The following is a 24419-nucleotide window of genomic DNA, read 5'->3' on the forward strand; positions in this document are numbered from 1 at the left end:
TCCAGGCACTGGTATTTTCTTTTTTTTTTTTTTTTTTTTTAAAGCACAGCCAAAATTGAGAACCTCTGCTAATAACTCATGTCACAGATTGACCAGCTTTCCCATTTCACCTATTGCTTAATAACTGGAGAAAACTTCTCATTCCGTGGAAATTAAATGTCTACACTTCAGAGAAGTGTGTTCATTATAACAGATGAATGCTATTTAAAGATGAGTAAACACAGCATCCAGAGGCTCATTAGTCTGAGAGTTTTAATCATCATGGAGGAGAAACATAGATTTCTAATACCCACTAAGGAACTAAATATAGCCACAGTTTGTCAAGACTTATTTCACAAATAATTTTAACAGGAACTGAAGTAGTTTAAAACAATTCTCCTCTCTGGTTATTAAATGCATTGCAAGGTTTAGTGTACCAGGAGCAAGTATCTTGCTGAGCAGTTTATCTTGTTTATCTCATTTAATATCCCAAGAACCACATAGTGAGTAGTTTTATTAATTCTATTTTATATATGGTGAAACTGAAGAAGAAAGGGCTTCAGTAACTTTTCAAGGTCATGAACAACTAGTAAGTGTGATGGCCAGAATCTTGAGCTCAGCCAGTGTCACTGTGTAGCCTGTGTTTTTAACATGAAACAGGGCACAAAACACCGAGCAGTAGGTCACATGCTGTGATCTGCTTTTGCCATAGTGGTGGTGACTTTGCCTTGATTAAATCGCTTTTTATTCCATTTCTTTCATTTTTGAGGGGCATAATTATGCAACATGATTTTATTTCTGTAAACAGAGATGAGTTAATTGGCCCACATAGAAAGAAAGAAGTTAGTTGCTCTACGCTGGGATCAAACCTGTGATCCGGCCTAATTAACACCAGCTAGTAAGTGGCCAAGCTGATCAGTTTACAGGGTCTCAATAGCAGAAAACAACTAATTTTTCCCAAATTAGTTACTTATGATAATAGACAAATACCTTTGAAATACAGCAAAAGCAAATATATATATGTATATGTATATATATATATATATATATATATATATATATATATACACATATGTAGATAGATAGATAGATAGATAGATATACATAATTGTTTGGTTCTCTCATGAGGATTTGCATGGTGTCTCTCCCATGATACTATATGAGGAAAACATTTTATTTAAATACAAGATCTAAGTTTTTCATGAACAAAGGAATAGCATTTGAAATCAATCCTACCCTAGTTGAGTGCACTGGCCTGACCCAGTAGAGGTCTTATTTCAACCCAAATTCTCTATGATTGTGATTCTCTGCTAGAAGAGTAAATGTGAAATAGATCTCCCTGGGAACTGGCTTCCCGGTCCAATCAGCTATTTTACCAACAAACATTTCCTTGTGATATAGTGGTTTAGGGCTGAGAAGATCTTGCTTTTAACCAAATCTTTTTTTTTTTTTTTTTCGTATTCAACAGTAACAATTTTCATCAATTAGCAGCTTATTGGAATATCTGCATGAAAGCTTAACACTTTTAAGTTAAGTGTTACCTACAGATTAACTTTATGGGAAATGGAAAAAGATATATATATATATATATATATATATATATATATATATATATATATATCTATCTGTTTGGAGGAGTGATTTATTGTTGACTCTAGATTGAAATATTTTTCAAGTGGCTTAATGGGAAGATGATGATAGATGATTAAATTAGTATAGGAGCTTAACCAGAAAATCAGGTGACTTGATATCTACATCTACATCCTTCATTGGCCACCAGCATTCATTAATGAAGCAGATGATGGACTAGATCAAGTTTCCTATGAATGCAGTTTATATTAAAAGAAAAGAAAAGGTGGCTAGCACTCAGAAGATCTAATTTATATTTCAAAGTATATTTGGATATAACTCAGTTTTAAATATTTCTTTACTCTCTTTTAAAGCCTTGCTAACAAGGAAAAAGAACCACAAATAGTATATAAGTGAATAAAAGTTTATTACAGAGCCTATTGACTGGGTTTGTATGTAATAGGTTCTCATAAACATTTGTTGAATGAACACATAAAAGTGAAAAAAGCAGGGCTGGCTTCATCCCTTGATCGAGTCTAGGATGCTAAAGAAAAGCAGGCTATCCCTCAGGACACAAAAGAAAACCAGCTAATCTGGGTAAAAAGCCTTATTACACCAAAGAATGAAAGAAGAGATGGCCAGACTGTTCTTTCCTCTGCATGTCCTAAAGAGGAATTTCATACAGAAAGCAATGCATCTTTCCTTTTCAGTTTTCTTTTATTAACTCCAGTGAGAAAACTTTATTCATATTTCTGCCATGTCTAGTTTTGATTTCTACTTTTTCTCTCTTCCTTACTTGTATTTTTACGACTAAAGCATTGACTGACTCGTTCACTACTTTTTCACAGCTTCTCTTTAGCTTTACAAATCCAGAGGAAAGGTATATGTGTGTGTGTTTGTGTGTGTGTGTGTGTGTGTGTAAAACAAATACTTTAGAGAAGTCTAAAGATTGTAGACTACTTTACTAATTATTCTATTACTTCCCCCGAATTACTACTCTATTTTTTAATGAAATAGAGTTATAGGAACATTTTCTTAGGTAAATTTAGGCATTACTTTATGAAAAAAAAATGTGAAGTAAAGGTTAGTTTTGATTCTATCAGAAAAATGAGTATTTTGTTATATTTACTATGAAAAGTTGAAAAACTGGCAAAAACAAAAGAAAATTTCAAGCAATGGAATAAACAAAAGGTATCTTAAGTTACTCTGGAATAAAAGGGCTAAAGAAAAAAAAGGACTTCTCTTTCCTTTGAAAATTAAATACCATTAGGAATTGTGAAATCATGATGAGCTTTAATAGTATTATAATTTTTGTCAATCGTATGGCCTAATGTCTAATTTTTGTTTCCGCATATTTAAAATGCTAATGTAGTATGAATATAATAAACTTTATCTGAAGACATTTCGGATTTTGTAGTAATAAGAGTTTCCTTGAAAATGTTTGGTTAGTATTAAGTCTCTTAGAATAGATTTTTTTCTTTTTGACCAATATTTTATGTTTTCTGAAGACTTAACTATGGTGTATTTCATGTCCAAATGAAAGAATTTCATTGCAAAATATTGCTTGGTACCCAATGAACATCCATATATATTTTATGTCACATAATAACAAAAAAATGATGATTCCTAAATAAGTTTCAGTGGGTACGAGACACATTTGAATGTTTTTTACTTAGAGACTAAAGTCCTTTTACTTCACTCTAACTTAAACACCATTTAGAATTCAAGAAAGCAGTGAGACTAGAAATAAAGCTTTATAGAAACAAATGAACCGGATATTGAAAATGTAACCAGATTTTCAAAACAGTGTTTAGTGTTATTCACAGATATATATTCTTCCTTACTTGTGATTTTTTTACGTGCAATCTAGCAGATGAAAGCATCATGAGGCCAATGCCACAAGAAGTACTAAACAATAAAAGAGGCTTTGGATTCTTCTGATACTGTGTTGAAATACTTTATGCTAATAAGAAAACGATAACTAGGGTATTAGACATTTCAAATGAAGGTGATGCATTATAGTCTCTGCACGCAATGGCAAACTATTAGGAACTAAATCTGGAAGCATCAAAACCCCACAGTGAAAATTAGTCAAATTTTTGAAGAGAATAAATAATTCTTTTTTTCACTATGACAAGGTAAAGACTACTAAGCAGAGTGAGCTTAACAATAAGTAGCATTTACTGAATGTTGATTACTCAGTCATCTCTTTGAACTTCTCAAAACAACCATATAAAGTGTAAGATGTGATGAAGTTAGGGTTATGCTCCGGGTACAGGTTTGCTAACACAGTCTGAGAGAGGCTAAATTACCTGCTGAGGTCTCCAGTTGGGAAAAGAGAGAACTGAAATTTGAATCCAGGTTTAATTTGATTCTAGACCCTTTGTGTTACTTCATCAACCTGTTTCTCAACTGTGCAGAAAAAAAAGGGGGCTATTCTTTATAAGAAAAGCAATAAACAAACAAATAATTATCTCAGATAAACGTTGTAAGAGTGAGATTTCAAGGCCTTCTGCAGTGTTTCTTCCATTCTCTCCTAGGGGCCTTGCTCAAGTGGAGCTTTGAAATTGTGGTTCAGAAAACTTCAGTTAGGTTCTAGAATGATTGGCTCTTAGCAAATCCAGAGATGAGTCATTGTTAATGGTGTTGAATGTAGGAATTCAGTTAGGTGAGTATTTATAAAATTTAAGTATTTTAAGAATGGATGAAAATGAACTTGAGTTAATATATATGGAAGTCTGAGCTAGAATGATTTCTGTACGTCAGGAAAAACATACCCACTAATTAGTAAAATTAATAGGCCAAAAATAAAGTTGCATGCTCTTATACTGTAATGATTATCATTTTAAAACTAGCTTTTTGCCTTCGAGCTATCGGGGTAAAGACCTACAGGAAAACTACTGTCGAAATCCTCGAGGGGAAGAAGGGGGACCTTGGTGTTTCACAAGCAATCCAGAGGTACGCTACGAAGTCTGTGACATTCCTCAGTGTTCAGAAGGTAAATGAACCTGAATGCCGTGTGGGGCACTCTGCTCCCGCTTTCTGTAGAACTGCATCTCGCATTAAAGGTTAACAGAAACGAATTAAACCATAATAAATATGCTGTTCATTCAAATGCAACTAAAGATAATTATCTGAGCATTTTTACTTGACATCTTAAAAACTGATTATCATAAGATTAATGCAAAAGGGTTATGAGTTTGAATTTCAACAGAGCCTGAGGCATCCCTCTGGGGAGAGTAAAAGCTTGGGCTTCCTCATCTACTGTCTTGAGTTCACATACCTCAAAATCTGCTCCCATACACCACCTGAAAGGAACCCAGTGAAGCTTAGTTCTTTAAGAGTAAGGCTAATTCCATCCATCTAGCACCTGCTTCTGCAGAAATTTTGTCAAACCTACTCTGAAGTGGTGTGGCAAGAGTACATGAACCCAGAAGAGAATATGGGAAGGGGTCGCTGAAAGTTCAATACCCCCCGTGTGCCTTTTGGTGAGAAGCAAATCTGACACACAGACTGACACTAAACACCACAGAGAATAGCATCTGAAGAGATCAAAGCAGTAGTAGCTCCCCAGCTGTCTTGAAGGCAGGCACCCTAAGTCCACGCCTGTTTTCACCTCCTCTCACAGCATAACGGGGCACTGTCCCCCCTCTTGCACTGGAAAACTGCATGCCTGACAAGAAGGAAGAGTAACCACTTCAGCATTGGATGTGGTTTCATTTTCCTTAGTTACCTGGCTACTGAATGGCTGGCTTTTTAGTTTTGTCAGAAACTAAGCTTCTAAAAATCCAAAGGACACACGGATTAAGTTCTGAGAGAAGTTTAGTAGGATTTCGACGTACTCGGGGGTAGGGGGCTGCTGGAATGCTGTCCAACTTTTATAGTATCTGTTTGTTATTAACCACATTTTTTGGAACTATTTTTCCATATATCCATTTAATACCAGGTTGATATTTATCACATAAAAAAGGCCATTGTTAGCTTAATTGTCACGGACAAGGTGAATTTGTTTTCTGTTGTTAGTTAATTTAAAATTCTTGACTTCATGTGCTTAGAGCCAGTTCCATCTGTGTTTGTAAATTCTTACTTTCCATTCCGTATCATATTCTGTTCACTATAACTTCTTCATTGTTTTCTTCTCTTTTAAAAATAATAAACTGATCTGTGATAACGTTATGCACAAGTCTGTTTTGTATGAGTAAATCTGTAATTAATATTTGTTTTAAATTTACACATGGAAGAAAAACCCTTGCTCTTTTGGGAACTCTCCAATATCACAGTTTTCTGAGGTTGAAAGTCAATTGCAAGGAGTTTTGTTCATTTTTTTTTTTTTTGACCTGGGAAAGTGTTTTCAAGGGAACGTAACTTGGTCCAACTTTAAATAGCTTAGCATTTATGTTACCTGTCTAGTTCATGTGGGTATGAGATTTCTCAGCCCTGGTTTATAACAACCTTCATCAAAATACACTGGCATAGATCTGAACTGATAGACAACGTAGAAAAAATGTGCTAGAAAAGAAGTAATTGAAAAAATCCTGTTTCCAGTTATCCTCATCACATTAGAATGTTCATCTCTATTATCCTTTAATAATCTGAGGTCACTACACCTCCCTTAGAAAAGGGCATTGCTCATTACTATTAATTGCACATGATGCTGTTGGTCACCGTGGTATTAAAGGTTGCGGATATGCTCTTTCTGGAAGCAATTAGAAATATGACAGTATTAGAATAGCCCTCTTCTGAGTGAACAAACACCTGCCCTGTAGGCTAAACATATCTCAGGGAGTGTGAATTGAGCTGTGATATTTAAATTCACACTATACTGAATAATCCTTTAGCAGGATTTTACTGAAGAAGATCTAAAATAAAAAGCACTGTCAATAATTAATAGAAAAAAAAAACCAGCTGTTTATAACATGGATAATACAAAATATACAAAATAATGTAAGTGTATTTTTTGAGATTTTTGTAACTATATTTAACTCTTGACTAAATAATCTTCTGAAATGCATCTGAATGTTTGGTTCATAAAGGAAATATATCTGATTTCCAATGATTAATGTTATTTTTAAAAAATTAATCTTTGAAATATATTAAGCATTCCTAAAGAAAACAAGTACTTTTATCACACTTAGAACAATTATGCAAAGAAAATAGCATTAATATTATAATTCAAATACTGTAAAAAACTGAGGTATCTAAAATCCAATTTCTTGCTTTAACATTAGCTTGGGATTTAAAACAAAGCAATCACCAGTTATTGAAACAGATGTCTTTTTTAATGACTGTCAAATAGTCAAGTAAATATATTTTATTAAATCATAATCATTATTTTTAATGCCTTACACTTAAAATCCCAAATACTTCAGCTATAATTTTATGTGTACAATTTCATATTCTGTGGAGAAAGATCCTTAAAAACAAAGATTTAAATGAAACAATTATTTATAAATGTGGCTTTGTGAAGCTATCCATATTTCAAACATTCAGCTTTGCTGAAGTAAGCACCAGCACGGATTCTCAAAATAGTTGTTTCAGTTTTAGTCTGTAGAGTCTGTAAACTCAGATCACTTGTAGTTTTATGACTGAGAAAAACAGAACACAATAGGTTTTGAGTAAGTTGGTTAGTATGATGAGAGAGATACTAAATTAATCTTATTTATATTACAATCCATGTGCAGTTAATATGGTTTTCTACTTTCATTTAGGCCAGAAATATATTTAAGAAAACCATTCTAGTTATGAATAGGAACATTTATTTAGTTTGAGTTTATGTCATCTAGGACAGCATTTTGCTTTTGTTTTCTGTTTTTAAGGGATAAACTTGCTAGAACGGTTGAACAGTACACTGGCAAAAACAGAGCCCAAAGGAAATAGATCAAGAGGGCCAATCCTCACTTTCTGCAGTGTTGTATAGATCATAACTTCCACCTACCTCCCTGAGGAGATGGACTTGATCTCCATCCCTACTGCTTGACTTTGAGCTTGGACAACTTAGAAGTTTCTTAGAATACTGGAAGTTTGAAAAGTGACTATGAGTTTAAAATTTGGCTTTCTTGAGGTACTTTTTATAAGTAACCTGATGGTTTGATGCAGTAGTAAAACAACAAACTTTTCAGCCTGGGTAAGATGGCCAATCTACCTGCTTTCCTTCTCTCCATCCTCCAATAGGTGACAATACAACAGGGGCAACCTATTGTAAGCAAGAAGGCAGAGGGTAATGAAGATAATGTTATAAAAGCCAGGGAGATCGACTTTCTAAAATTATTGCTATGAGTCTTTCTTAAGAGGATGACCAATTAGAACACATAGGAAACAAAAGCATGGGACAAAAAGATAATTAGGAAGAATGGAATGAACACTGAACTGTGGGTCAGAAGACCAGTGTTCCAGGCACAGGTTTGACATTTTCTGTTTTAGGTAAGTCCCTTAAAAATGGTTTGAGCCTTGTTTTCCTCATTGCAAGGATCAAATGATGTCTTATATGTTAAAAGTGCTGAGTAGTCAAAGAACTTGTAACTATAATATATTTACCATCCCAGTTCTATCACAGGACACATTTAATTCCCACCCCATCAATGACTTTCATTGCCTACCAAAACCTAATGTTATTCTTGCTAACTTTTATTATTTTTAAAAAATAGCTCCATAGGTTTGTGACTGAATCCATAACTCTCTCTTCACTTTGCTATAAATGTAACATAGTAATTTATGTTTCTGTACCATTTTATGTTATTTTGCTCCATAATGGCCTATCCAAATCTCATCCATCCTTCAGTATCCAAGTAAAATCTGTTCTCTCCTAAAAAGCCATTGCCACAAAACACTTAAGACTTTTAGAATAGAATGTATTATCCACACACTTGCTACTTACTATGACCTACAAGGACCAGAATCATCAGCATCCCCTGAGAGCTATTGATTGATGCCTCAATTCTGATCTTCTGAATCAGAACTTGCTCTATAACAGGATCTCACAGTGACTTTTATGTACAGTAAGGTTTGGAGAAGCACTGATCTACTACACTCATTCTGTAGAGTGGTCATCTTATAGAATCACCTGTTTAATTTGTGTAACTATTTTTCCTTATGAAAATTAAAAATCCTAAAGTCCAGGAAAAATGTTTTATAATAATCCCCACAATACAGCTTCATAGAAAATAATTATATGTACTCTCATTAGAAAGTGATATACTCTCATCAACTGCATCTGCTAAAGAATACATTATAGATATATTCTGATTCCTGAGTACTATACAAGGATAGAAATTGTACATGTAGATACTGATTTCTTATGCGTGACCATAGTATTATGTTTACTTTTTCATTCAGTACAAAGGAGCAAAGAATGATAAATGCCACATTGTTTTCTGTGAAGATATCACTCTTGGCATTCTTTTGAAAAGGGGAACTAAATAAGTCAGTGGCCCATTCGAATGAAAGCTGAGATGTGTCTGGGGAATATTGGAATCACACGAGAGGAAGCTGAATTGGTCCCTTGTCGTCATTCATAGATTAAGCTACATTAAAAGAAGTAGATGGATCAAGCCAATGGCCTCATGTTCTAGAAAGTTAATCTAATGTCCTATTAGATTATACAAATCAAAGGTACAGAAGTGATTATTCTAATATTATATCCCAAATTATTACAGATACTCATTAGGCTATATACCAGTGGATAAAGCTAAACATCCGTATCTTTTCCCTGCTTTGGCTAAAGTTAGATGATCAGTAGTCACAAGATACAAATGATGTGTTTGGGGAAGTTTGCCGGATTCGTAAGAAAGCCAACCAATGATTTATTCCACAGGATGCCTGCTGTGCTACAAATCAACCTGTCCATTTGAGAAGTCTCGTTTTCAGCTAGCTGATGTGATTCAGAGTTTTCAGTGTGACATAAGAGGCGAGCCAGAAGAGAACTATTAATTAACCTCACAGAATCATCAGTAGGGTCCTGCATAATTACATGAGCTTATACATTATAAAAACACTGAGTACAAGGAGTTCAATATCAGGTCATCATGTAGCCTAGGCTAGTTAAGAATGTAAGCCTGCCCAGGTATTTGACATGGTTATTCAGTAACAGAAAGAAGCCATCATTTGTTCTTTCAAAATAACCCTATTCTTTGAATAGTACCAGATTTAGGTTTGAAGCTGATCTCTCAAGTTTATCTGGTCCTCACTTTGACATTAACTGCTGGGGTATAACCTGTACTCAGTGTAAGTTGTATATTTCCTACGTATGTGTTTGGAGAGTAAGTTGAGAGAAGAGAATTATTCTGTTGTCAGTACAGACACTGAAATTCTTTGCATTTTAGACCAACAAAGGGCAGATCCCAAGGGCGTATCTTATATGTCCAGTCTGGGTATCTTTGGGACAGTTACTGAGAAATTAGAAAGGCAGCATCCTGGCCTTGTGGTAAATTTTTATGACATTAACTACACAAATCCCATTTAAACTATATGAAGAGTTCTGTAGGGAGTATTTTATGCCACTCTTTATGGACATTAGACCCCAATTCAACGTTAAAATGGTATGTAAGTTGTTATAAAAATCTTTTTGCTAAACAGGTGATTTACTGTTCTTTCAATGGAATGGTGGTGTTCTTGATTTTGCTGTCAGAAGCAATTAACATGCCGTACTTTAATTTTATTAGTTGAATGCATGACCTGCAATGGGGAAAGTTATCGAGGTCCCATGGATCATACAGAATCAGGCAAGATTTGTCAGCGCTGGGATCGTCAGACACCACACCGGCACAAATTCTTGCCAGAAAGGTAAAATACCACCAAATCGTGCTTCCAATGATTCTTTTCACAAAGTGTTATTTGCTCCATGACAAACTGCTAGAGAAATTCTCCTTATATTATGATTTCTGGATAGTCTTGGGGCAAAGGGACTTCAGACGAGGCATATGAGAATGCTGGCCCCACCTCTGACCGGTGTCTGCTGAGGAGACTGAGTCCCTGAAATCAGGATGGTCCGAAACACAGGAGCATCAGTGGGGGGCAGAAGGGGAGCACTAACAGAAGCTTCCTCTTTCCCTTCCATGGCAGGAAAAAGACAGAGATCCATTAAGTAATGACCACAGTCCAAGCTATGGGAGGATGCATCATTGCTAAATACAGGCCAATGTCCTCCTAAAGCCACATCTTCAATGACTTAGGTAAAGTGGGGTCACCTGTGTGACACCATGACATAGGTCATGCCCATAGACAGGGAATGAAAGATGGAGCAAACAATTCTTTGGCTGCTTTATCTTAGTGTGTTTTGAGTCTGGAGAAGTCAGGCAACCACGTCTACATTTCTCCTCAGGAATAGGTTTTGAGCTTAAATGGTTAAAAAAAAAATGTCTACTTTGGCTCATTCCTTTCACATGAAATATTTTAGTTGACAAAAATGTCTTTATTTTTGTTATAAAGAATGAAAATACAATTGTAAGGGAAGCTCTGTTTCCATTTTTCTGAAAGGTGTTGTTCTTATCTTTTTGTTTGTTTTTCTCTTAAATTAAACTCCGTGTGTGTGTGTGTGTGTGTGTGTGTGTGTGTGTGTAAGTGAATCTCTTGTCCTTTCAGTGAGTGCAGGAGGAATATGGTAGCAATTAAAATCAAGTCACCAATTCAGGACCCTGTTAATTTAAAGGGAGGAGGGTACAGAGAAAGTGGTGTAATGGAGTTTCTCTCTCCCATGGTGGAGGTGAGGGCATGACCTAGAAGGGCTCTATTTTCAAAATTGATCTATCATTAGTAACAGAACTATTGAAACCTAACTTTCAGTTTGAACTTTAAGCCTGCCCCAGAAAAAGACCCGTTTTCTTAATGACAGGCTACATGAGGTCGTGTTTATGTAATGTGTCCTTAACTGGGCTTTGTGAGAAGGGGATTCAGTTTGGGAGCTCAACCTGGTGGACAGGTTACCAAATGAATCTAACTTATTAGCAAAGGGATGTGTTCTATACTTACCAGATATGGAAGCTAACATACGCAATAGTTGATAATCAGCAGTTCTTGTAAGGTAACAGGAAATCTCTTCTTTCCCCAGCTAGTAGTATCCAAGCTCTGTCGAAAGTTACTTTGTGAACTGAGGGGTGGGTGGTGCTTCCAGGCAGATTTACATGACACTTTTCTTGGTGTGGTTTGCAGATATCCCGACAAGGGCTTTGATGATAATTATTGCCGCAATCCTGATGGCAAGCCGAGGCCATGGTGCTATACTCTTGACCCTGACACCCCCTGGGAGTACTGTGCAATTAAAATGTGCGGTAAGTTAGGGTCAAATTTATTGCTTCCTTTTCCTCTCAGCCTGGATCTAAGCAGGCGATTATTAGTGAGACAAGTTAACAACTATTTTACTTGATGCTTTAATGGGTGTAGGCTTTAATATTTTAGGAATGCATTCCATAATTCTATCCAAGGCTTTTGAATTTTCAGAGTCATTGTTTTGAAAGAGATAAGTGTGCAAGTGAACACAAAACATTTATACTTATGATGAAGGCCTAAACATTCTTATGTTATTTTAAAAAACATCCACAGAGGGAGAAAAAAGATCAGGGACTGTGTGCAGTATCATAATGTCATTAGGGCCTTAAAAGCTAGGACCTTAGATTTTTACCTTCCAACCCGGTATCCTTTCCATACCTTTCTTCCCCAGACATAACATGAGCTGTCAGCTGACTGTGAGCCTCTTCTGGTGAATGACAGAGGCTGCGGTGAAAAATAACAAGTCTAATAGAAGAATCTCAGAGACATCTTTAATCTCTAGTAGCTGATCCCCACCCCTCTGGCTGACCTCGTACGCAGCCTGTATTCTGTTCAAACCTGTCTTTTAGCTGTACTGTGGTCATTTTCTATATACTGGCCTTTACCCAACACTCCTGAATTTATGGTAAAAGCTTCTTACCTCACTTGCTTTATGGTAGCTCTTTAAATCTGTATGCTTGGTCCCCTCCTCCATGGTTAACTTACACAGTTTCACTCTTTGAAATAATACTGGATAGTTAGATATAGGCATGCTTTACTTTCTATGGGTATAAGTCTTATTTTTTCAGCTGGATCCTAAAATGCTCTAAGACTAGTAGAATTCCATGACTTTGCTAAGGTATAATAACATTGGAAATGGGCTTGGCAGCATAAAGATATGCATATAGAGAGGAATGTACAAAGAGAAATAATCTACATAAGATAAGGTACCAGCACCCTGCATGATAAGTGGACAGTTATGAGGATAAGAATAGGTAGTTGCATATCTTCCTAGAGCAGCATGATGGGGATATCCCTTTGAACAAACCTAATTCAACATTATTCACACTGTGATACTGCCAAGGTAAATCTCTCTCCACCTAGACCTGCTAATAAGAGGAAATGTTTTGGACAACTCAAATAAAGCCCATAGAAGGAGGACATGTCTGGCATGTGTGAAATAACCGCAGACTCTGGTAGACTTTCAGTGTGAACGCAATGTTCTAAGGAAACTGAATTATCTGTTTGGTCCCTTGGCATAAAAGATGACTTCTGTGACAGTGTTTCTCTGTATAGATTGAGGTAGTTCCACTCATTGACTTCTAAAATCTCATTAATCTTCCCACCATTTTAGACTACTTAGATACAATAAACCCAACTGTTTCCCTTCTGTTTTGTGTGCACAAATGTTTGCTTTTAGGCACTCCTGTAAATCGTCTCAGGAATAAGATCAGTATAAATACATACACACAGACACGATCACATGCATAATCATCTGCACATTCACTGTTGCCCTCCTATTCTTTTCCAACCAGTATTTGGTGATTTTAAAAGACACTGTGAGAGAAAAGAAGTAAAATAAATATGATGCTTCCTAACTACCAGATAGATTTCTTTTTCTCTTCTGTCCAAAGAAGTGTTGGCTAATTATGCAACTAACATGCTGTGATTCAGATGGCTTTGTTAAACAGAGAATCGTGTGTATAGGATGGTAATGCTAAGAAAATGGTAGTAGAACATGTAAGCCAAACCCATATAGTGAAGAATAAAATCATTTCTTAAGCATGGAGAATATTTCAGAAATATTTCATTACAGGAAAGCTTTTAGTTTGTAAAAGTATACTTGGAGACTATACTCTTATTCAGATGAATGGAAGTTGATATTCTGCAATTCTGGAAAGCATAAGAGATAAGGTTTTGTGAATATTCTTGCTTACATTTATAGCAAAGCATATAATGCAAAAGTAAGACATTTGGTGATGCTTTCAACTGTGGAACAGGTTTATATTGCTGCATAACAATTTACCAAAATGTAGTGGCTTAAAACAGTACACACTTATTATGCCATAATTTCTGTGGGTCAGAAGTCCAGGCATGACTCAGGTGGATTCTCTGCTTAGGATCTCACAAGGCCATGACCCAGGTGCCCGCCAGACCTACTCTCTCATTTAAGACTCAGTGTCCCATTCCAAGTCCAGCAGTTGTTGGCAGAATTCTTGTGGTTATAGCATGGAGGTCCTCAGCTCCGAAACATTGCCTGATGTTTCCTACTCTACGACCCTCTCCACGACAGAGAATTTTACTTCTTCAAGGATAATGGCAGAGTTTTCTGCTAGTTTCAGCCTCTGACCTCTACATCCTCTTTTATTTATTTTAATTTCTTAATTTTCAAAATTTTTCTTTATTACACAAATCCTCTAAAAGCCTTAACATTAACTTCAAAATTTAACAATAAATCACAAGATATTTTAGGAAAGAATTTTGTTTGTCAAGGAGATACAGGGACAAAACAATAGCATGGAATAGGTGTCATATAATGTAATAGACATTTTGAATAGCATGCCACTTGAATATTCATGTGCAATAATGGCAATTTCTAATTAAAGGGCAATAGTTATTTTAAAGCTCTACATACTCTTTTAAAGAGCTCACCTGATTAGCTCAGGGCCACTTGAGGTAAGCTCCCTTTAATTAACTTAAAGTCAACTGATTAGGGACCTGACTTATACCTGCAAAATCTCTTCACTTTTGTTTTACAACATAAGCTGGTTACAGAAGCCTCCAGATTGCTGTCTGTGAAGCCCTCGGGAACACAAAACTCTCATAGGGGTCTGTGGACATGGACAGCTTAGAGGCTCAAATTCTAGCTCTTTTACTTCCAGATTAATTCTTTCCCCAAATCTTCTGCTTGAGATGTACATGTTACTAAGGAGTTAGTCAAGTTCAAAATCTTACCTTCTCATTCACCATTACTCTTTCTTCCTTTCCTGAATAAAACCAAACTGCCCATCCTTCCTGAATTTTATTTTGGTACATTGTCCTGGGGTGTAAAACCTTGGGAAAACTAAACAAAGAGACCTTTGCAAATGCTATATATTCATGCTGCTTATCATTTCTGTACTACTAATAATTACACAACTCTATCTGGAATATATACATACATACATGCAAGTGTGTTTGTATGTGTGTGTAGGGTACATGTGTATTTATCCCTTAGAATACTATGGTCACAAGAAATTTAAATAAATTTCAAAATATAAAAATATTTGAGAAAAGTATGATGGGGTTAAGAATAAAAGACTCTTGAACATAAAATACATTAAATTCAAGGGGCACCTGGGTGGCTCAGTTGGTTAAGCGTCCAACTGTTGCTTTTGGCTCAGGTCATGATCTCACAGTTTGTGAGTTTGAGCCCCGCATTGGGTTCCATGCTGACAGTGTGGAACCTGCATGAGATTCTCCCTCTCCCTCTCTCTGCCCCTCCCCTGCTCACTCTCTCTGTCTCTCTCTCAAAAATAAATAAATAAAGTTAAAAGTTAAAAAAAATTCAAATAACATTCCATGGGTAAAGTGGAATAGAAATACTAATTCAAGGAGAAAAAGAGTTTGATAATATACATTTATCCAAGAACAGGTAGATATCGAATCACTCCATTAATTTTTTTTAAAGTGCAATATAAAAATTTTGGTGTACAAATGACAGTAGTTACCATACGCTAGAAATCACATCTTTTGCAACTATTTAAACTTACCATAAAAAATGTGGATGTCAACTTAAAAACATGTGGGAGAACATAAATTTTTGTTTTCAAAATTCTCTTAGTAATGGGAATAAAAAAAAAAAACAAAAGCAAAAACCAACACACCTCCACCAACTGAAGATCACTATATATTTCCAGTAATTGGCAGGAGAGTGCTGAGACAGGAGGCAGGTGGGTCTGATAAGAGCTGATTGGAACAGGCCAGTAATGTGAATTAATGCCGTGAACAGTGAGCATAACAAGGTGAGGAAGGATGTGAATGATACTGAAGAGTCTGAATGTCCAATATGTAATGACAAATTGGATATAGTGGGAATATAGGGAAAGATAGGGAAGGAAAGATAGGGAAGGAAGATAGGGAAAGAGCAAAGTCTTACATATTTCCCAAGTTACTGAGTAGATGATGCATATTTGAGAGAGATGTAACTTTGAGGAGGAAGATAAGAAAGCTGAGTTCTGCTTATGCTGAGATGTAGGTGCTCGATATCTATGCTCATAGCACATCCAACTTCAGTCTTTTCTGAAGGTCTTGAAAAGTCATAAGTAAATAGTGACAGAAAAAACTTCTCCAGAACAGCAATTCCAGGGAGCACACAGAAAACACAAGGAAGATTGTCGGCCCCTTTTGCATAGGAGTTATTCAATAAATATTTACTGACTAGCTCTCATACCTCAAAATTTTTTCTAGATTCTGGGGGTATAGAAGTGAACAAAACACACCAAGGTCTATGATAAAATGAAATTTCAGAGCACTAGCAAGAACTAGTGAAGTAAAAGCTGACATTGCCGTGACATTGGCATATTCACACCTTTCGGAGCCAAGGTTTTGATGACTGCTATCTGTTCCTTTTATTTATTAAAAGCTGAATGAGCCACAAATTAGTTCCTGTCACTTTGCTCCCAACCTTTTAATCTTAGAATCAGTGGACGTATCCCCGAAAGTGAAGGATGAATGTTGCTCATCACCTGACAAATGTGGCCGGGACAGGCCTTCTCAGTAAACCTTTGCACCATGTTCCTCAGAAAGCGATTTCTACCCAAATGGCAACAGTTCACAAACATCTTGGCTATATACCTTTTAAAAAATATATTATAGGGACACCTGGTGGCTCAGTCAGTTAAGCGTCCGACTTCGGCTCAGGTCATGATCTCATGGTTCGTGAGCTTGAGTCCCACATCGGGCTCCATGCTGACGGCTCAGAGCCTGTAGCCTGCTTCGGATTCTGTGTCTTCCTCTGTCTCTTCCCCTCCCCCGCTCATGCTCTCTCTCTCTCTCTCTCTCTCTCTCTCTCTCTCTCTCTCAAAAATCAATAAACATTAAAAAAATCTTTTTAAATAGATTACAGTTGTATTTGACAATTAATACCTCAATAAAGCTGAAAAACGGTTTCAAAATTTTATGAATAGACTGTGTCCTTCTGAATGCATAGGGAACAGTATAATGTGCATGTCTAATTTTCTACTAAGAATCACTGAATCAAAAGCACAGGGGTAGAAAAGAGGGAATTGAATAAAGTTGCCATAAGGTTTAATCATACTTAAGCTCTGGAACCACACGTGATGTAGTATGGAGTGGGCAGATCATCTGAAGGGGCAAGTTTAAAGTCTAGGTGCTGCATCATGAAGCTTTCCATTTCTGAGTCAATAGGGTTTCTATCTCTGTCAATCAGTGCAGAGACTTCCTAAAGGAGGGAATATGAAGAAACTCAAGGGCAGATCCCGTCTTCTGGAGGTTAGTTATCCTCATCCAGAGAGACCAGATGCTCATAGTTCTGCAACATCACATCCCTGTACAAAGCCCTTTGAGCAGGGTCCATGCTTTCCCACTGCTTCTGAGAGTATTCTGTGGCCACACCCCTGAATGTCATCCCATTTCTTACTCCTATTTTGTCTTCTTTCTACTCTACCGGGCTTTCTTCTCCAGCAACATGAGCATAGGCAAAGCAATCATTCCAGGGGTCAGTGTCACTCAAATTTAGTTTTGGGTCAAATCCATCCTCGCCATGTTGAGGTAGGCCCACTGAGTCCCATAAGGGGAATCATTTCACCAATTTATCCTGAGAAACTCTGAGTTGAGTGAGCAGAACTGCATCTAAGTGAATTCTAAAATGGCGGCTTGAAGGGGCTAGTGGGTGTCTTTATCAATCTTCTCCCTTAAAAATTCCATGGCCATCTTTCACATGTATTCCACAGAGTGATCTTTGCTCTGCACTATCCACTTCTCGTTCTACCTGGCTATATAACTTTTAACAGATTTCCAAGTATATGGAATTTTAGACATTGCAAATATATAACAAGATTGGGAGTCCTGTATAATACCTGAGTGAAATTCTGATTTTCTTATGGTTTTCCACTATAAGAACTATATTCTGAATAACAGTTCCACAGATTAGTTCACTGCTTTTTAGAGAGAAATAATAATATTTGTTGGGACTACTTATATATTTCTGAAGTGAAAATACTTCTCTGGCAATTGAAAAGCTTTAATTTGGTTGATTGTCATAGAAAATCTTCTTGATTATTTAAATCAGTTATTCACAAACTTCTTGGACTGAAGATATCTTTACATTCTTTACCATTATTGAGAGCCCCAAATTGTGTATGTGAGCTATACAAATCTATATGTACTGTATTAGAAATTAAAATGTAAATTTAAAGAATATTAATTCATTAAAATAGTGACGAGCTCATTGGATGCTAATAAATACAACATATTTAAAATGAAAACTATATTTGTCAGAAAAATAGGGAGAACAATGGCAGTGTTTTAGATTTTCTGCAAATTCAGATTTTTTGCAAATTTCTTCAATTGATACCTTAATTAGAAGATGGCTTTGTGTTTCGCATTTGCTTTTGCATTCAGTTTTCTGGAACGTTAAACCTCAAGTGCTCTAGGAATTTCACTGTATAAAACACAAATGACATGTTAGAATTGTCCTAATAGAGTGTTTTGATCTCTGAGATCCCCCAAAGGACCTCTGGAACCCGAGGTGTTCCTCTGCAAACAGCTTTTTTGCTACATGTCAGACCTGTAAGGCTGATGTGGTCCCATTAGGATATACATTAACTAGCATATACCTGTTGGATGGTCAAATTGTTTTCCAGTTCTCACCAAGAGCAAATCACCTGGTTGGAGATTTCTATCATCTATCACCTTTTTCTGATTTTCTTCTTTTATCCTGTAGGATGGTCTAGTCTGCTTTTCAAGCTCTCTTTTGTATGACTGATACCACCATTACATCTAAGGTTCAAAAATCTAGAATGATCCTAGACATGATCTTTCCTTCACTCCTCACATTTGACCCACCACTGTCAATTTTATTTTGTATATACCTCTCAAATCTAACCATTTCACTCTCTCCTTTTTCCATTAGTGTTATTTTTCTTCTTGAATATTTAAATTGCCTTCTGAAAGGAGATGAATCCATATTCACTAGTTTTTCCCTTCACTCCCTTCTTCATACTACAAACAGAATGATATAAAAACCTGAGTATATCATTTCCCATCCCTAGCAACACACACACACACACACACACACACACACACACACACACACACACACCAGTTAAAAACCTTTCAATGATTTCCTTCTACCTTAGAACAAAGACAAAACAAAACCATCTTTTACTTCCCTACCCATATCTCTAACCTCATATACTACTACATTTCTCTCCAAGGTTCTCTATTCCAGCCAGAATAGCTTACTTCCTATGCTTCATATTTTCTATATTCTCATTTATATTTCCTTCACCCCTAACTTCTTCTCTGCCTTGAAAATTTTTTATTCTTTTTCACCCAGTTGACAGCTACTAATTGCTGAAATTTCCACTCAGTTACTATTTCCTCAGTTAGCATTTCTTCATCTGACTTCTCTGACTTGGTCAAATTCCTCAGTATATATTTATACCATAATAAACCTCTCTTATGTGCTTCTCAGAGCCTTGTCTTTACATTTGTTTTTGAAATTATTTGATTAATAGCTCTATCAAAATTTGTAAGCTCCATCAAAACACAGATCATGTCTCTTTTTGGGTCAGCACATTGCCTTAGACAAGACAGGGATTCAACAAGCATTTGTTGAATGAATGAATGTTACATTCCTATATAATGGTAGTTTTTCATTTGTGTGTGTTTGTGCGTGTGTGTGTGTGTGTGTGTGTCTCCTGGAATGTCTTTTATGCTTCTAGATTTTCATATGACAACTTAGCTTTTCTCAGATATTGCCATGCATGAAGATTTGTTTCATGCTTTCTTCCTATCACCTCAACTCATCCTGAACTCATCCTGAGGTTTCATGCTTCCCTGAGATACTTTTGTTCATTTGTTGTTAGTTGTCGGGAGGGCTTTTTCTTTACCAAAAAATAGACATATTTTGTCATGTTTTGCCTTATTTTTCTCCTCCATTTTCTTCTTTTTTTTTTAATTCTAGACACATATGTGTCCAGAGCCATTTTATTTATTTTTAACAGCTTTACTGTGGTGCAATTAATATAAACTGTACATATTTAATGTATACAATTTGATTGATTTGATCATATGCATATACCCATGAAACCATCTCCACAATCAAGGTAATAAACACATCAATGATTTCCAAAAATTCTTCCTGCCATTACTCTCCTTTTTTTTTTAATGTATGTGTATGAACATTTAACTTGAGATCTACTCTCAACATTTTTTTTTTTTTTTAGTATACAGTGTCGCACTGTTAACCACAGGTACTATGTTGTTCAGATCTCTAGGTCTCTATAATTTACTCATTTTGCGTAAGTAAAACTTTATACCTATGAAACAACTCTCCATTTCAGAAATGTTACCTAGGCAGATCTTTGATAGCTAAGATTTCTATTCAAAGTATTGTTATAGACTGAACTATGCACCCACCTCCTGCCATACACACACACACACACACACACACGCACAAATTCATACATTTAAGCCTTAATCTTCAGTGTGACAGTATTTGGAGATAGGGCATTTAGGTGGTAATTAAGGTTAAATGAGATCACAAGTGTGGGACCCCAATCTGATAGGATTAGTGGCCTTATAAGTAGAGTAAGAGATTTCTCTCTCTCTCTCTCTCTCTCTCTCTCTCTTTCTTTCTCTACTGCTTATGAGCACACAGTGAGAACGTGGCCATCTACAAGCCAGGAAGGTACTCTCACTAGAAACCAACTTGGCTGGCACCTTAATGTTTGACTTCCTAGCCTCCAGAATTGTGAGAAATACATTTCAGTTGTTTTTAAGTCTGTGGTATTTTGTTATGGTGGCCCAAGCAGACTAATACAGGTGTGTTTGACAATAAATAAAAAGAATCCTTCCTTCTAGTAATCAATCTACACTGGTGTGGGTTTTTTTTTTTTAATTTTTTTTCAACGTTTTTTATTTATTTTTGGGACAGAGAGAAACAGAGCATGAACGGGGGAGGGGCAGAGAGAGAGGGAGACACAGCATCGGAAACAGGCTCCAGGCTCCGAGCCATCAGCCCAGAGCCTGACGCGGGGCTCGAACTCACGGACCGCGAGATCGTGACCTGGCTGAAGTCGGGCGCTTAACCGACTGCGCCACCCAGGCGCCCCCTGGTGTGGTTTTAAGAGAATATCTAACCTTGTAAAACTGAGTGTGTTTATATGTTTGGAAAAGAATGTTAGCACATTATTTTCTTTCTTAAAGAAAGCTGTTTATTTCTCAGAACTTGTTATTTTATCCAAGGCTAGAACAGAGATTCATAGAAATGAAATCTCATTGTATTCTGAGTCAGACAAAAACAATGCCATCAATACCCTTTCTCAGGGGAAAGATCTTATATTTGGAGGTCTTTTTCAAGTCATCTTCTAAGGAATAAGAGTATAGAACTGAAGACCTTTCGTGAAAGTCTTGTCTCTTGAGCATTTTATACCAGTAAAGGCTTGGATAAAGTCCAAAGAAAAGTTTCAGATAGGAATTCTAGGCTCATAGGGAAAGCAAACGTGCAAGCAATTTGAGGTTTGTACTTTGGAGTCTTTATACTACTTTCCCATGTCAATTTTAAAACAAGAAGCTCTTTAAATTTTCATTGAGCCTGATCCTGCCATTTGCGGACCAAAGAGCACGAGTCTGTTGATGGGAGAATAGCTTTACGCACTGTTCCCAATCTCTAGGGACCACCATAAAGTAAATCCTATGTTTCAGTTGCTCTTCAGTAGCTGAAGTGGGAATAGAAGTGGGTTGTGCAGAAGTATTCCAAGGAATAATGAGGTATTTGTCCAATGGCCTGTGGAGCAACTTGCTCCTAGCTATAGGCAAAGCAACAGCAACAGTGTATCACCACTGGGATATCTAGATTTTGGGGGAGAAGGGGGACTGTAAATGTCAGGGTTTACTTATCCTTCATGGAAAGCTTATGGAACTCTGTGCATGGCTGTCTGTAATATGCATGTGCACTTGTATTCTCCAGTTGCCTTTCACAGACCTCCATCAGCGCTCTGAAGTTTCTCGGCAAAAACTCAGCGAGACTTCCACAGAGAAAATGGATCAGATTCATTATTTGTCATCTTATTCTAGTGGTCTTTCTGTTGGGTGGCAGGATGTCTGTCTCAAGCATCACATAACAGTTAATGTTCATTCTCTCAGAAAATCTATTCAAACCTTAAAGTCCCCACCAGATATTATAGCAATCAGATCATAACACATCCATACCAGCAAAGTGAAATTAATGTTCCAAGAGGCACCCATTATATTTGATTATGTTGTAAAAGAACAGTGCAAAATTTCAGTAATGTTGTTTTTATAAAAAGCATTTCCAAACAGAAAACTTTATGTCACTCATCAAAGAAAAAATATTTCTTCACTCACAGGTCATGAAAGATCATACAACTATCTTTACATGTGCTTCCAAAGGGTGGCCACCATTGGCACACCTGAAAAAAATGCTTTATTTGTGAGGAGCTCTCTTATTTGTGAGTTTCTTGGATTTTTCAGTGTGCTTGGTAGACACAAAATTGCAAAAATGTTTGTATATATGAAGATATACACATGTTGCCTTGGCTAAACTTGATCAACTGCAGCTGATATTTAGGGACGTTTCTGTGCTTCTTTTCTTTACCACTTTGGTCACAGGAGACCTCAAAATCTTCCCTTATTCAGGTCCCATGTTACAAAGTATTAAGTCCAGAGGAATAGCTTTCCCAAAATTTAATAGCTTTTTCCAAATCAACTGGCATGAAACATTTGTTTTGTTTTTGCATCAAGTTTTGGTATTTATACAGTAGGACAGGTAAAGGAGTCTATTTTATTACAGTTCAGGAATAATTCATCTTGTTTGAGTAGGAAATATGTATGTAGGCAATAAAGAAGGAACATTTGTATCACAGTTAAATGGTCTATGAAAAATCATTCACATGATCCTCATCAGATAATATGTGTTCAACAGCTGTATGGAATTTCATAATAACTCCTATTTAGTGGTGAAAATTATTTAGTTACCTTGTTGTACTAATATATCTTTTTTTGGCCTATGATATTTATTCTATACATTTTCACCAGAATTATATAGCTTTTCATTATGAAGGCACTTTTAGCAGTTGAATGTCGAATGGGATAAATACAAACTCACGAACTTCAGAGAGCACTTTTTGAAGAAAAATATTATCTCAATACTGCTAGTTTGCAGTTAAAATCATAACCATCAAATTGCTTGAGGTATATATTTCAAAGTTATGGATACTTATTTTTTTTTTTAATTTTTTTTTCCAACGTTTTTTTAATTTATTTTTGGGACAGAGAGAGACAGAGCATGAATGGGGGAGGGGCAGAGAGAGAGGGAGACACAGAATCGGAAACAGGCTCCAGGCTCTGAGCCATCAGCCCAGAGCCTGACGCGGGGCTCAAACTCACGGACCGCGAGATCGTGACTTGGCTGAAGTCGGACGCTTAACCGACTGCGCCACCCAGGCGCCCCAAGTTATGGATACTTATTAAAATAAAAGTAAACAAAAAGAATACTATTAATTATATTTTTTTATATCTTGTTGAGGCCTGTCTTAGTTCGGGCTGTTATAACAGAATACTATAGACTGGGTGGCTTATAAACAACAGACATTTATTTCTGACAGTTCTGGAGGCCGAGAGGTCAAAGATCAAAGTACTAGAAGATTCCTCACATGGTGGAAGGGGTGAGGGAACTCTGTGGTGTCTTTTTTATAGGGGCACTGATCCCATTCATGAGGCATCTGCCCTTATGACCTAAGCACCTACCAAAGACCCCACATCCTAATACCATGACATTTATGATGAGGATTTCAACATATGAATTGGGGGGAGACATAAATATTCAGTCCGTAGAAAGGCCTAATGAAAAGTTATATTTATTCTGCACTATGTTGTATTGTTATTAATGTGCAGTAATTTCTGTAATTTCCAAAGGTTTGAGTTTCCACCTCCAAATTAGAATCTGTTAAATAATCCAAATTGTTTACAACAAATCCAAAATTGTGGGTTTTATTTACTCATTTTAACTAACACTGTCTTTAAGTGAGTATTTGGTGGCTGCTTAAATTTATATCAAAGTTTTTAAATTATACTAATGGAAGTTTAGAAAAAAAACTTTTCAACAAAATTGTCCAAATGAGGATTTTACGATTGCTACTTTTAAAAGTGAAAGAATCTTTAATTAAATCTTTTTTGAGGAAACTTTGCAGTTGAGGTACAAAGTTAGTACCAACAATTAGGTCTCTAAACTTGACACTGGGATTTTAGTGGATGAATCAGCAGTGAAATGTCTTCCACAATATCCACAATATTCTTATTCAAGGAGTCCTTTTTTTTTTTTATTTAGGGTTTTTGAAATTTGAAAACTTTTCTCTCAAATTAGGAAAATTTTCATCTTTGAC

The 24419-nt window shown here is 36.2% G+C and overlaps 1 protein-coding gene across 3 annotated transcripts in view; it reads left to right on the top strand.

Annotated features, from left to right (window-relative positions):
- The window catches only part of HGF (hepatocyte growth factor), an 80840-nt gene that overhangs the window by 14578 nt on the left and 41843 nt on the right, over nt 1–24419 (top strand). For 2 of the 3 annotated variants that reach the window (XM_040472806.1, XM_040472805.1), the window contains 3 exons: nt 4404–4546; nt 10206–10326; nt 11692–11810. In XM_040472806.1, coding sequence (XP_040328740.1) covers nt 4404–4546; nt 10206–10326; nt 11692–11810 — 383 coding nt within the window. The remainder of the gene's footprint in view (nt 1–4403; nt 4547–10205; nt 10327–11691; nt 11811–24419) is intronic. The other variant, XM_040472807.1, reaches the window with a different exon arrangement.

Source organism: Herpailurus yagouaroundi, unplaced genomic scaffold (assembly GCF_014898765.1).
Source record: "Herpailurus yagouaroundi ecotype Mexico unplaced genomic scaffold, PumYag 100, whole genome shotgun sequence".
NCBI lineage: Eukaryota > Metazoa > Chordata > Mammalia > Carnivora > Felidae > Herpailurus > Herpailurus yagouaroundi.